The 15,417-nt window shown below is 37.6% G+C and overlaps 1 protein-coding gene across 1 annotated transcript; it reads left to right on the top strand.

Moving 5' to 3' along the window:
* The first annotated feature begins 12,253 nt into the window (after positions 1 to 12,253).
* Positions 12,254 to 12,931, top strand: LOC143616036 (uncharacterized). The gene is made up of 2 exons (XM_077088997.1): positions 12,254 to 12,334; positions 12,515 to 12,931. The coding sequence occupies exons 1-2, from the start codon at positions 12,254 to 12,256 to the stop codon at positions 12,929 to 12,931; spliced, it is 498 nt and encodes a 165-aa protein (XP_076945112.1).
* The last annotated feature ends 2,486 nt before the right edge of the window (positions 12,932 to 15,417 follow it).

Below are 15,417 nucleotides of genomic sequence, written 5' to 3'. Positions count from 1 at the left end.
TAACCGCAGCGGAAACGTAAACGGGATGCAACAGACGCATCTGATATCAACAGCATTGCTTATAAAGAAAACACCACTACATTAATTTATAACGTATTACATTGTTCCGAGTTTCGTTACCGTCTAGGCGTTAACACATAAGTTTTACCGATAGTACATTAACATATTTAATACAAAATAAAGATCCTTAAGCTTCCACAAAATAGCACACATCATCAAACACGTATCACTCATTCCAATTTGGGTGTACCTAGAAAGCATGTAAAGAAAACGGGTCAACTACGAATAGTTGGTGAGTTTCACTAATTTAAATAAACCATGACAAATCATTATAGTAATCATATATTAGCGATGAAATTATGCTGAGCCCACAAGTGAAACCTCTGTTAACCCAGAGACACATCCAATAACCTCTGGGGACACTGTTAACCCAGAAACACATTTAATAACCTCTGGGGACACTGTTAACCCAGAAACACATCTAATAACCTCTGGGGACACTGTTAACCCAGAAACACATTTAATACCCTCTGGGGACACTGTTAACCCAGAAACCCATTTAATAACCTCTGGGGACACTGTTAACCCAGAACACTGTTTCGGGCCTTACAATGTTAACAACTCAGACAATTACCATCTTAATACATTACCGTACGATTCCCGTACAATAAATATTATATAAATACGTTCATTTCCATGCGATCAGCATGTACTTAAACATTTTGATAGAAACATGCTTTCCGCCCCGAGAAAATATTTAAAACAGTTCAGTAAAAAGGGGCTCGTGAAACTCACCTTCTCGTGAGTCAGTATGTAGTACAGTGAACAGCTATGAGCCTGAATCTGTAATATGATACCTAAGTCGTTACTATACAATTTCCATAAATTAAATCCGTGTCAACCGGTACATCTGGGGACACTGTTAACCCAGTACTGTACTCGATCCGGGGACAATGTTAACCCAGGGACACTTCTCAGGACTCAGATTGTGATATCTCTTAGAGTTTATCCGTCAAAATTTATTATTATTATGTTTTCCCCGTTTTGCGTGCCTAGCACGGTTATCCGTTTTTATGTTTCACAAATGAGTTTGGTCACACACGACCCGAAAATAGTGTTTGACTGATATTTTAGTTAAAACCGTGAATTTAGAGCTCGGTTTAGACGCCCCGTTTGGCCGCGGGACCCGTTTCCGTCTTTAGGGTGCCGGAAACTGTTATTTCGGATAAAAATACCCGAATCATCCGAATTATTTTCGGATGATTTATTTTTACTTGATTAACTTAGTTTCATGAAATGGTTCATTTTTAAGGTTTTTATACACCAGTCAGCTCGCTTAGGCGAACTTTGCCGGTTTACGCGTTTTAAGCTTTAAAAGTTTGTTTTTATGTTCTTTTTAGCACAAATAATTATCCATTTAGTCTCGGATCTTGAGATTTTGCACAAATCACTTTTTGACAGTAAGGAATTTTATAAAAATATTTCCAGAATTAATTTTTATATTTAACATTTATTTATCTATTTTTAAACGTCATTTAAACACCAAATATATCGAAAATACCAAACGACCTTAGAAAAATCCCAAATTTTTCTGGGATGACCCCTGCCATCCACATAGTTCCCTGTAATTTTTCCAGAACCAAAACCTCATTTTTCATGCCATTTTCACCAAAACCGAGCTAGAAAACCCTAGAACTCGTTTTACCGAAAAGCCTACTTAGACTTCTCCAACGGATCTGAAATTCTGTGTGTGACTTTTACATGTTATGAAAAGCTTATCTGGAATTTTCCAGAATTTTTCATGATGTTTAGCTATTTTTCACCATTTTTAGCCAAAACCGAGCATTAAATTCACCAAATATTCATCCTTTATCCAAAAATTACCAAATTTTCACAGATCTCATATTTTCATGTGTAGATCATCTCTGTGAAATTTCATGATCCAACTCTAAGTCTATCACAATCTGTCCAAATCATATAAATCATACGAAAAACCGAACTACCTTGTGTTTCTAGCTTTAGATCGCCAAGATCTTGCTTTCTAGCCTTTGCTAGCAACTAGATATAACACCTACAAGCACAATAACACCACACCAAGCAAGTTACACCCACAATCAAGCCATTTCTTTCTTGGTTTCGGTTATGATATAGAAAACAAAGATTTTAACCGTAAAAATTCGTTTTTGACTCTTTTAACTCCTTTCTTGGACCAAGATCCCTTGTATAACTAGTATACATCACTTGATCATGCAAGAATCGGTTTCATCTCGGGTTTCCACCCATTTTTCACTTGAAACTTCATTCTCTTGCAAACAACTCAAGATCATGGAATTAAAACTATGAATTAACCATTATAACCATGTTTTTACCTTGTGATTCTTGTTAAAAATCAAGGATTTGGATGAGATTTGAAGAGAGGGAAAGGTTTTGGAGTTGGATTGTATGTAAAAAAAAGAAAATGAAAGGCTAAAGAGCCTCCCCTTGGCCGATCGGTCTACATAAGGGGTGGGGTGGGGCCCACTCCTTCATTCTTGGCCACACATTCGGATTGTGTAATCCGGATAATGTTGTGGATAATCTGGTTCAGTTCGTTTTTCGGTTAAACGTTTAATTCGGCTTAAAACGAGGCCTAAACGGTCGTTTTTCGGCTTAAAAATAAAATTTATATAAAACCGATTTAAAAACTTTAAAAAACTTAAACCATGACATTTATTGACTTAAAACATCATATTATTAATAACTGCACATCTTTTTCGGCTTGATTGATCATCTCTTGCTTGGTTTTGTATTAAAGGTTTCGTTTAACGTACCGACGTACCATTAAATCGAAATTCTTTTTCCGTGCTATAATCCACTTATCCCGAAGCTTTAATGCTTCGTAAACATTACTAAACATCATATATTTCGTCTATAACGTAATCTCCGATTCATTCGGGTTTCAATAACCGTCAATCGGTTAACCGTACTTCCAATACGATTAACGGTATAATCGAGTATAATTCGTACCGTGAATCATACATACTCTTATATACACATTATAATTCATATATTCAGTATTAAATAACACGTAAATAGTATATACCGGCTAGGGTATACCTGAATTTGCCGGAATCGTTACATTGGGTGCCCGTGATCCTTTTCTTTTGGGTGTTCTTTACAGCGAAGATGTTTAGACTACAAGTTGGAGAACCATGGTGCAAAGTCAGTGGCGGAAACCACTGGGTAGATGATGCTTATGAGAGAAGGAAGATAGAAATCGAGGCACGGAAAGCTCCGTGGGAATCACTTTTTGCAAAGCCTCCTCCATACGAATTTGCATATGATCAAATGGGGAACTTCTTAGGGTATAAAGATTTGTCAGGGAATATACTAGAGCCCACCCTAGAATTGGAAGCAATAATGGAAGATGTATTGTTTGCTATTAGAAATGATTTGGAATATATTCCACCTTTGAATCCACCTTTGTTTGAAACCCTGAGTGAGATTGAAGATATCGGAATGGAGGAGCAGAGAGTAGAGTATGTTCCCTCTTGGGAGGAAGATTTTAAGGAAGAGTTTGGTGAAGAGTTTATGGATTTTACCATTATGGATGAAGGAGAGTTTGACTCACATGGTATTTAAAGTTGCTTGAAAATCTATTGTATAACGAGCCAAGTGTGGGGGTCAGTGAAGAGAGCCATGAGGTAGTAGTTGATTAAGTTCTTCAGACAGTACACCTTGATTTTGAGAAACCAAAGCATGAACCGTACTCAATCTCCATTCAGGACGTGTTGAGGTTTAAAAAGTTGGCTAAAAGAATTAGAAGGAGGATTTCTGGGCGAAGAAATCGTAGTGTGATGAAGAGACTAACTTCCCCGTTTCACTTCATTGAACCATTTTTGGGGGAATTCAATAGTTGGTGGGCCGAGTTTAATTCATATGGTTGGGCCCATGAGAGTTGTGCAATTGGTTTCTTCCCGACCAATTGTAAAAGAGAGTGTTGAGGAGCGTCGATGGGAAGAGAATAAAGGAGAAGCCTCCTGATTGAGGTTTCGGGAGCGAGTTCGGCTTAAGACTATTCAATAAACTTAGCGCTTCCCCGGAGGCAACCCGGTAATATCTTTCCTTATTATTTTATCTTTATTTTTATTTTTATTTTTATTTTCGAGTTTTTCCGAGTTGTTTCTTCTCTTACTTGCATGTTATTCCTTGGTTGGTTGATGACGGTTGATGAGATGGAGTTTTAACAAGTGTGGTGAAGGATTGCCGCTTTCTTTCGTTAGTGATAGCTTGATAGAGAGCAATGGAGTTTTAAGCTTGCGTTCGAATAGGAGGGCGAGGAACATGATTCACCGCACACTTGCATGATCACATTTACCAGGGGAGTCTGTTCCATATTATTTTTCTTTATGTTTAGTATTGTCTTTTCCTTTTCTCACATTGAGGACAATGTGAATTTAAGTGGGGATGGGAAATTGATGTTTTCGGCAAAAATAAAAAAAATTGAAAAAATAAATTGATTGTAAACTTAAAAGAAAAATGTCCCAAAAATTTAATGAATATTTTTGCAAATAATGGAAGATGATAGTAAAATCGGAAATTGTTTTTTCAAACTACTAATAATATGAGATAATATAATAGAAAACACACTTAACTTGGGATGTGTCGGTAGACTCAGCCTTGAGAATGAAAGGGCAATTTGATAAAATGGTAAACGGAAATCTTTTGTGGGTAAAGCGTTTTGTCCGTGGAAGATAAGTAATGAAAGGTCGTGCCATACTCAAGCCTCAATTTTTGGTATGAAATGTGAATGTTAAAAATATTATGAATTTCAAAGTTGAATACGTTATCATATGATGCTTGGGTAGGTTTAACGTTAGAGTATGTCATGTAGCCGGTGATATAAATCTTAAAGTGCTTAGTTTTAGTGTTTTACACTTCATTGGCGTATGGTTTTATAACCTTAATTCTTGTATTGATGGGATGCTTCGGTCCAGAGACCATGGGTCTGTATGCGGTCTATTCATCTGGGTATTTACAATTCCTAAGTGGGATTGTAAATATTTAAGATAAAGCTAAAAAAGAGCAAACCCGCAGTTTTTTGCCACATAAGTCAATAAACATGATCACTACATACTAAAAGTACAAATACACTACCGACTTGATCATCCACGTTGTTAGACATGTGAGGTCCCCTTGCTTGCATCTTATTACCATTAAGAAACGGACCACAAGGGACACCCCACATGTAAACCCTACATATGAAATTTTTCATGCTCACCTATGGTGATGGTTCGGGGTATTTCTTGATAACGGGGTATGTCATGTTTTGGGGAACACTAGCTAATTAATTAATTAATTATACCTTAATCGTATATAATGGCTTCTTGGAAGACTTTGATGCTTAAGATTAGGTGGATAAACAATACCCTTGATCGTCTTAACTGTTCATGAAAAAAAAGAGTAACAAAAATTTTAAATCTGCTGATTTTGAGGTTTACGTCAACTTGGGGTGGTCTGGTCCTGTAAAAGCTGAAAATAAACGGGTCTTAATTGTGTAAACCACTGAGTAATATAAATTGTTGGATCTTATTTGTCCTAGTAAAGATCAAGGCATAGGTTTAAGTGGACAACAATATCGGCAATTGCGGTTTTTGCGTTTCTTTGAACTTTAAAATAATCTATATGTTTCCAAGATCAGTTTTCCGATTATGATTCCATTTCATAAATCTTTTTCAAGGACGAAAAAGGTTCAAGTGTAGGGATATTTGATGTGTTGCAAAACACATAGCGTTTTATCCCGTTTTTGTGTTGTTTTGTGCGTAAACCGTTAACGAATATAACTTGTTCTTGCATGAAATTAAATGTTTGTGTATATGATAGGTCCCATGTTGAAGCAAAGTGAAAAAACGAGTTTAATGAAGAAAGAATCAGCTCAAACGGGATTCGGATGAAGCCGGTATGCGCGTTTGAAGATAAACGAGTCAAAAAACGAAGAAACAGGCACCCAGGACCTGGCCGCGCTACGCGACCAGGTGAGGCATCCATGCCCGCGCTATGCGACATCCCACATGTCCCAAAGGCTGCCAAGAATGTTCAGGAATCAGCTACCCCATCTATTTTGTCTTCTAGTGGGCCTTGTGGGCTTGTTTTAACCTATTTTATATTAGGAAGAAGATGTTTAAACATATATATAAATGGATAATACCCTATGAACGGTTTTATATAATATTTCCAGCCACCATACCTGCTCTAGAGGAGAAACCAAGGAGGACAAGCTTACGGTTCTATCTTTTATCGTTCGGTTGTCGGTTTTGACTATTTTAACTTTTGTGAGTTCGTTTTTGGTTTTTAATCATTCAAACCTTTTATAATCAGATTTATATGAACATGCTTATCATTTATATCTATTTTATCTACTGTTCATTGATTATGATTGGCTAAACCTCTTTGTTCTACCTAGGTTAGATGATTATTGTTCGGTTTTGATGAACTAAATGGATTGTTTGATTAATATGACTTGAATTGTTATTGAAAGTTTGGTTTAATGATGAATTAGGTTATGTTTAGTGGCTTCCATATTATTGATGTTATCTTATAATTTCATGCTTCGATTAATTGAATTGGTTTTGATTGATAGTTGCATGTACAATTCTTTACTTTGTGTTTTAGAGTTTGTTTGCGGTAGGTACAACCGTAGAGTTTTGTTGAGATTGTTAATTGATATAAGTCAGCGGGTAAGCACCTTCTTAGAGACCGAGAGGTGATAGGAAGTAAAGTCGTCTCATAGCTTTTACTTGTTAGGATTAGGATTGCGCAGGAGCGGCTTCGGTTCTTGTCGGGTTTGGGTTTGTGAGTTATTAGTTGATCTAGTTTATGTTAAACCAAATTGTTCCTCTATCATTGGTTGCGTAGTATTCTTTTCCATTAGGGCCGTGGGTCGGTGAGTCCGAGAGGAGAGTCGGCATTAGAGCACCTTAGCATTCGTTTCCCGGTTTGTTCTTAAAATCAATTAAGTGTAAGTTAGAGTTTGTTAGTGAGACCGAGAGGTGATCTAGCTTTCTTAAGCGAGCCTTAGTTGTGTCATTTTTAGATATCGGTGTCGTGAGATCATTCAATCCATTAGCTTGTTAGACCATCAATATGATTCTTACCTAGGTAGACATTTTCTCCATTGTCAGTTAAGCCGTTAAAGTCTCGTTAAGTTAATTTTATAAATTTAGTTAAAGTAATTTAGGTCAAGTAGTTTAATTATTAAAAATCAAATTAAAAAATATCATTCTTAGGAAGGTCTTGTCTAGGGTTTAGTGATCATAGGCGTTCTAACGTCTCCTTGTGTTCGATACTCGGACTTCTTAGGTCTATACTACTTTTGACCGGTACACCTGCCGGTTGTGTGTGGTGTCATCAGGAGTTTCCGTTTTATAAATTTAAAGCTTCGTTGTGGGTCCCATAGAAAAATCACTCATTAGACACACATCAAGTTTTTGGCGCCGTTTCTGGGGACACGGTTTAAGGCATATTGAGAACGACTCGAGTTGGGGACTTGCCTATTGTATTTCGTGTTTAGATTTGGATTAGATTAGGTATTTTAATTAGTTTAGTTTAGTTTAATTTAGTGTAGTTTAAGTTTAATTTTATTTTTATTATTACTATTGTTATTCTTCATTAGTTTTATCTATTTTTATTGGGTGCCCGTGATCCTTTTCTTTTGAGTGTTCTTTACAGCGAAGATGTTTAGACTACAAGTTGGAGAACCATGGTGCAAAGTCTGTGGCGGAAACCACTGGGTAGATGATGCTTACGAGAGAAGGAAGATAGAAATCGAGGCACGGAAAGCTCCATGGGAATCACTTTTTGCAAAGCCTCCTCCATACGAATTTGCATATGATCAAATGGGGAACTTCTTAGCGTATAAAGATTTGTCAGGGAATATATTAGAGACCACCCTAGAATTGGAAGCAATAATGGATGATGTATTGTTTGCTATTAGAAATGATTTGGAATATATTCCACCTTTGAATCCACCTTTGTTTGAAACCCTGAGTGAGATTGAAGATACCGGAATGGAGGAGCAGAGAGTAGAGGAGTATGTTCCTTCTTGGGAGGAAGATTTTAAGGAAGAGTTTGGTGAAGAGTTTATGGATTTTACCATTATGGATGAAGGAGAGTTTGACTCACATGGTATTTAAAGTTGCTTGAAAATCTATTGTATAACGAGCCAAGTGTGGGGGTCAAGAAGGAGACTTGTGAAAAGAGCCATGAGGTAGTAGTTGATTAAGTTCTTCAGACAGTACACCTTGATTATGAGAAACCAAAGCATGAACCGTACTCAATCTCCATTCGGGACGTGTTGAGGTTTAAAAAGTTGGCTAAAAGAATTAGAAGGAGGATTTCTGGGCGAAGAAATCATAGTGTGATGAAGAGACCAACTTCCCCGTTTCACTTCATTGAACCATTTTTGGGGGAATTCAATAGTTGGTGGGCCCCGTTTCACTTCATTGAACCATGTTGATTTAAATTGATCTTCGATCGGGTTATCATCAGTTGCGCGTTCGCGAAGAAGGCATTCCAAAAACCGCTTTCCGTACTCGATATGGACATTTCAAATTTTTGGTCATGCCCTTCGGGTTAACCAATGCACCCGCGGTGTTTATGGATCTCAAGAACCGCGTTTGCTAACCATTCCTTGATAAATTCGTTATTTTCTTTGTTGGTCACATCCTTATCTTTTCCAAGACCAAAGCCAAACATGAGCATCACTTGCGTTCCATTCTCGAGCTCCTTCGAAACGAACGACTCTACGTCAAATTTTCCATGTGTGAATTTTGGCTAGAGGAAGTTCAATTTTTGGGACATATCGTAAACGACAAAGGTATTCATGTTGATCTCGCTAAAATTGAGGCCGTTAAGGATTGGAAAACTCCAACGACTCCCACGGAAATTCGATCCTTCTTCGGTTTGGCAGGATAATATCTGCGATTCATTTCGAAACTTTTCCAAAGTCTCTTTACCCCTTACCTCCCTCACTCATAAAGGAAAATCATTCGATTGTGGATCAAAACAAGAAGAAGCCTTTCTTACTCTCAAGGACATGCTTTGCAATGCTCCCGTCCTAACCCTTCCCGATGGAAATGACGATTTTGTTGTATTTTGTGATGCATCTCATCAAGGTCTCGTTTGTGTTCTCATGCAACGAGGTCAAGTCATCGCTTACGCATCAAGGCTACTTAAGGTCAACGAGAAGAATTATACGACTCATGATCTCTAACTTGGTGCCGTTGTTTTTGCTCTCAAAATCTGGAGACATTACCTTTACGGTATGAAATGTGTTGTGTTTACCGACCATAAAAGCCTTCAACATCTTTTTGACCAAAAAGATCTCAACATGAGACAACGACGATGGGCCGAATTACTTAGTGATTACGATTGCGAGATTCTCTACCATCCCGGTAAAGAGAATGTTGTCGCCTACGCCCTAAGTCAAAAGGTTAATGTTAAATCCGTTCTGCTTTTAAGTGTTTTTGTCCAAACCGATCTTCAACTTCGTATATTTCAACCTCAGCGTACCTCCGTTGAAAAAGGTAACATGTACGGCGAAATTTCAGAGCCGAACTTCAACTCGAAACTAAACCCGATGGTCTTTTGTATTCTCAATCGTTTGTGGGTTCCCAATCGCGATGACCTTCTTACTTGTATACTCGACGAAGCTCACAAGTCGCGACATTCCGTTCATCCTGGTGCGGATAAAATTACTTCGATTTTCGTGCTACCTTTTGGTGGCCGGGTATGAAAAAGGACGTATCTTTGTATATATCTAAATGTCTTGCTAAAAAGTCAAATCCGAACATCAAAGAACTTTTGGTCTACTTGAGCAACCACAGATTCTGGTTTGGAAATGGGAAGACATCGCTATGGACTTTATTACTAAACTACCCAACACCCAAAAAGGAAACGATAGTATTTGGGTGATCATCGATCGTTTAACCAAGTCTTCTAATTTAATTCCGATCCGCGAGAAGTATTCCGTCGAGAAACTTACTCAAATCTATGTTCGGGAAATTGTGTGCCAACACGGTTTACCATTGACTATTATCTCCGATCGCGATGCTCGTTTTACTTCTCATTTTTTGCGATCACTTCAAGAAACCTTGGGAACACGTCTCGATCTTTGCATCGCTTATCATCCTCAAACGGATGGACAATCCGAACGTACAATTCAAACACTCGAGGATATTCTACGACCATGTGTTCTTGATTTCGGTGGGAATTGGGTTTCCCACATTCCTTTTATTGAGTTTTCTTATAATAACAGTTTCCATTCTAGCATCGGTATGGCTCATTTCGAAGCTCTTTACGGTCGTAAATGTCGTTCTCCGATTAGTTGGAACGAAATCGGTGAAGCTCAAATAACGGGATCTGAAATGGTCCAAGAAGCCACCGACGTTATCGATCGAATACGTAAGAACCTCCTAGCCGCTAGAAGTCATCAAAAGAGTTACGCCTACAAACGGCGAAAACCAATCGAATTTAATGTTGATGATCTTGTCCTTCTAAAAGTATCTCTTTGGAAGCGGGTAGTCTGTTTTGGAAATAAGGAAAAACTAGCTCCTCGTTTCGTATGACGTTTCAAGATCCTCGAAAGGGTTGGGAAAGTAGCTTATCGACTCGAACTACTGGCGGATCTTACCGGTGTTCATCCAACTTTTCATGTTTCAAATCTTAAAAAGTTCTTAGCCAAGGATAATCTCCATATACCTCTCGATGAAGTGCATGTCGATGAGTCAATGCTCATGGTTTAACGACCCGTTGAGATCATGGATCGCAACGAGAAGAAAACCAAGCGTAGTCGTATTCGGTTAGTCAAAGTTCGATGGGAATCACGGAGCGGCGTAGAGTTCACTTGGGAACAAGAAGACATAATGAAGGAGAAGTATCTATAGTTGTTTGCATCATCATCTTCATCTTAATTTCGGGACGAAATTCCCTAAAGTAGGGGATACTGTGACATTCGTCAATTTCGGGTCCTGTTTGTAGTCATTTTTGTATTCAGTTATCACGTAACCCGACACGTTTTGTAAACCAAAATCTTCAATATAATCAAAATGATGGATTTTATGTTACATATTTGTTTTATACTTGTCGGGTCGCAATCAAAATGATGGATTTTATGTTACATATTTGTTTTATTCTTGTCGAGTCGCAATCAAAATGATGGATTTTATGTTACAAAATGTGTTCTTGGGAAATCCGTTGCACCTCGGCATGTTCCGCCGCCTTTAGTCGGGGTGTGACACCTTCCTTCTGGTTCCATCACCAACTGGGACCAGATGGTTGAACAGTTTCTCCTCAAATACTTTCCGCCTGATAAAATTGCCAAATACCGAGCCAGCAATACCAGATCCGGACCAATGATGATGAATCATTACACGCAGCATGGGAGAGATACGAAAGTCTTCTAAGAAGATGCCCACACCATGGACTGAGCGTATGGTTGCAAGTAAAAACTTTCTTTAACGCACAATCCAGTCAAAACAAACAGGCCATCGACCAAGTAGTCGGAGGAGACCTGGGATCCAAATCACCTAACGAAGCATTTGAAATCATGGAGAAGGCAGCAAAGAAGATTTTCGCTTATAACCCACCAAGATCTACACCCCATTAGAAACACATATCTTAATGATGTAAACATCAAACCCACCTTAGAACACGATAATCTCAATACTACTGATAACTATCAAGAAACATCAGAAGTAGTATGCGAGATCACCGAACATAATGAAAAATCAAAAACATCAATAGAAGAACCATCGGCCTTAGAATTAAAAGAACTCCCAAACCATCTCGAATATGCCTTTCTAGAAAAAGACTCTCAACTTCCAGTAATAATTTCATCTCAGCTTTCTAAAAAAGAGAAAGACGAACTTCTTAAGGTTCTCAAAAACCATAAGATGCTCATGTGTTCGTTAAAAGCTGTGACCGATTCAAGCGTGTCGGTAACATCTCATCCCGAAATGAGATGCCCCAAAATGCTATTCAGGTTTGCGAGGTCTTTCAAATTTGGGGTATTGATTTTATGGGCTCGAACCCGTCGTCTAGAGGGAACAAGTACATACTTGTGACAGTTGATTACGTTTCCAAGTGGGTCGAGGCCAGAGCCTTGCCCACTAACGACGCCCAAGTAGTAGTGAGATTTCTGAAAAATCTTTTCTCTTGTTTTGGTGTACCGAAATCCTTGATCAGCGATCGAGGTACTCACTTCAGTAACGCATAGATGGAGAAGGCATTGCAACGCTATGCGGTCACCCATCGGCTTGCGACTGCCTACCACCCACAGAGTAGTGGACAGGTGGAAGTGAGTAACCGGGGCATTAAACGCATTCTTGAGAGGACAGTTGGGCTAAACCGAAAGGATTGGTCCGATAAATTAGATGATGCTTTATGGGCTTTTCGTTCAACGTACAAAACTCCGACCGGTTCCACACCGTTTCGGATGATTTATGGGAAAGCCTGTCATCTGCCTGTTGAGTTGGAGCACCGTGCTTATTGGGCACTTCAAACGGTTAACCTTGATCTTTCGACTGCTGGAGTTAACCGTTTCCAACAGATACATGAGTTAGAGGAACTCCGCGATCATGCATATTCACACTCGTACAATTATAAGCTGAAGACCAAAAAACTGCATGATAGGAAGTTGAGAGGTGATAAATACTTCAAGTGTGGGGACGTCGTACTCTTGTTTAATTTCCGACTAAAATTATTTCCGGGAAAGCTTAAGTCCCGATGGTATGGACCATACACAGTTAAGGAAGTCTTCCTGTATGGAGCGATTGAAATTGAAGACAAGAATGGAAGCTTCAAAGTTAATGGTCACCGTCTGAAGCACTACACTGGTGAGAAGGCGAGCACGGATAAAGGCGAGGTTTTGCGCCTTACAACAGCTTTAGGTTAGACGTGAGAGAGGGGTCAAGCTGAGGACCTGTTAAACTAAGCGCTCTCGGGAGACAACCCGATTATTTAATTTATCAGTTTTTATTATTTTTTTTTTCACTAAGGATCTCCCCAATTGAAGCCGCTCGTACTCAATCTCCATTCGAGCAGCTGATTTTGAGAGTATTCTATTTGTCTTTATTTATAATAAAAATAATTAAAAAATCATAAAAACACAAGAATATGTTTATTTCTTATGTTTTTATTTATGTTTTGTACACCGCTACATGCGAGCGAATTTGAGTTATTGCAGGTATTATTATGCGCATGGTAGATTTGATGGCGTTTTGGAACTAGTTCTCCCAAGGTTGCGGCCGCGAATGAAATGTTATACGGTCGTTCGATTGATACACAGCTAGTGAATATTCTGCATATAAACCAGGGGAGTGACCCGTTCTCAGTATTATTCGTGAAAATTTTAAGTTTTCTTTTTATTTTATTTTATTTCTTTTCCTTGTTCTCATCGAGGACGATTTCGTTCTAAGTGTGGGGATGAGATTTATTTTACTTAGTTGTAAAAAAAATATTAATTTTTTTTTATAATAACATTTTTGCACTCTTTCGCTGAAAATTATGTCGGTTACTCAAGTTTCAGGGACATATACTTGTATATGTTTGGTCCTGTTATCTACTTGTAGACATACGAGATAGCCATATACCTGAAAACTGAAAGTGACTGGGGTGACTGTCGTGTGTTTTGTTCTTTCGCTGAAAATTATATCGGCTACTTAAGTTCGAGGGATATATACTTTATATACTTGTATATGTTTGGTCTCGTTATCTACCTGTAGACATACGTGATAGCCATAGACCCGAAAACTGAAAGTGACTGGGGCGAGTGAATTTGAAAAAAAAAATAAAGTAAGAAAAAATAATAATAAAAAAAAAGTTTTAAAGAAAAAAAATGTCCCTTGAAAGCTGTTTTTCTTCTACGTTAAGCAGGAATGATATTATTACTGTTGTGTTAACAAGCTCTCGGAACTTCTGAAAAATATATAATAATAATAATAATAATAAAAGAGATGGTTTGCATATCTGATTTGGGATGTGTCAGTAGGCACAACTAGCTTTGATAGTCCTCTTTTGATGCTTAGAGAGGATTACCATAATCAAAAACATTGAGTTGGTAAGACTTAGATGCACTCAAACCAGCACACCACCACATGTCCATCTTTTTACGAACTTAGAAAATAGTTATATTTATTTAGGTGCAAAAAAAATCTTGCAAAAGCATGAAAAAAAGAAAAAGAAAAGAAAGTACGAATAAAAGATGCAAAAAAGCATCCAAAGTTAGTAAAAGAGGCCAAAATTGCACATACTAGACGGGGCTGAGAGTTTACGCGTTGCTAAGGGGATAGTGACTCTGAGGTTATCGCTATTGGGGCTCGAGGTTCTTAGTCAATAAATATCAAATTAGGGATTTACAGGACAAAGTCCAATAATATTTAGGAATAGCTCGTACGACCTCCACATGACCATTCATCCATCAAATTTCACCAAGTGCATCTACTTAGTACAATCAATGAGTCATTGGCTTACGGTGATTTGTCGAACCAGTTTGTTTCGACTCTAGTTTTTCTAGCTCTCTTTGTCTAAGATGGGGTAGGTGTAGGTGTAGCCATGCTCTTGAACTTAAAACGCTTTATGCAATTGGGGGCTTGACTGGTTAGTGGCTGGGTTTAAAGAGGACAAATATACCAGCAATCGCGGTCAATATGTCGAGTTGTTTCTATTATTTTAATAATATTAAATAATTTGGGAGTTTGTTGTTTTCACTTGGTTATGATCCTGTGTAGATTTCTTTTCCATGGACGAAAAAGTTTTTAAGTGTGGGAATATTTGATGTCGTCCAAATTATACATATTATTATATAAATATTTCCTACACGTTTTAATAATTTTTGAGCTATCTTTAATAAAATATTACTCTCAAATGGCTCATATGTGAGTTTTAATGGTTTCAAGAGACAACGACTTAAATCTGAGTATTTGAACTGAAACTTGAAACCAACGATAAAAAGTTTGATAATATTATTTATTTGGATATAATTATGGTGGAAAATATATAGTTGTTTCATAAAAAAAGTTTGTGTTGTTTTGTAATTAATAAACTTAATTGTGAAATTGGGCAGTTCATTATTTAGACGTATTTTCACAATGCAAGGAAAAATGATGGGGGCCCCCAACAAAGACATGAAAGTCAAGGAATTAAATGGGCTTGGAAAAGAAAAAAGGGTTTTTAAACCCTTTATAAAGAAAAGAAAAGTGGTCCACGAAGGGGAGATTATTTTGACGGCTAGAACATATTAGACGAAATATATATATATATATATATATATATGAGATGGATCAAATACAAATAAAAAAACGTACTAAACGTACGAATCAAATAATTAGATGGTGACAATTTTGTAAATAAAAGATTATTTCATCCTTCATCTGTAACTCA

This window comes from Bidens hawaiensis, unplaced genomic scaffold, assembly GCF_021521415.1.
Source record: "Bidens hawaiensis isolate Kalapana, Puna unplaced genomic scaffold, B.hawaiensis_p1.1 tig00045383_1, whole genome shotgun sequence".
NCBI classification, from domain to species: Eukaryota; Viridiplantae; Streptophyta; class Magnoliopsida; order Asterales; family Asteraceae; genus Bidens; species Bidens hawaiensis.
The sequence above is the reverse complement of the archived record's forward strand: the minus strand, read 5'-3'. Positions and strand labels throughout refer to the sequence as shown.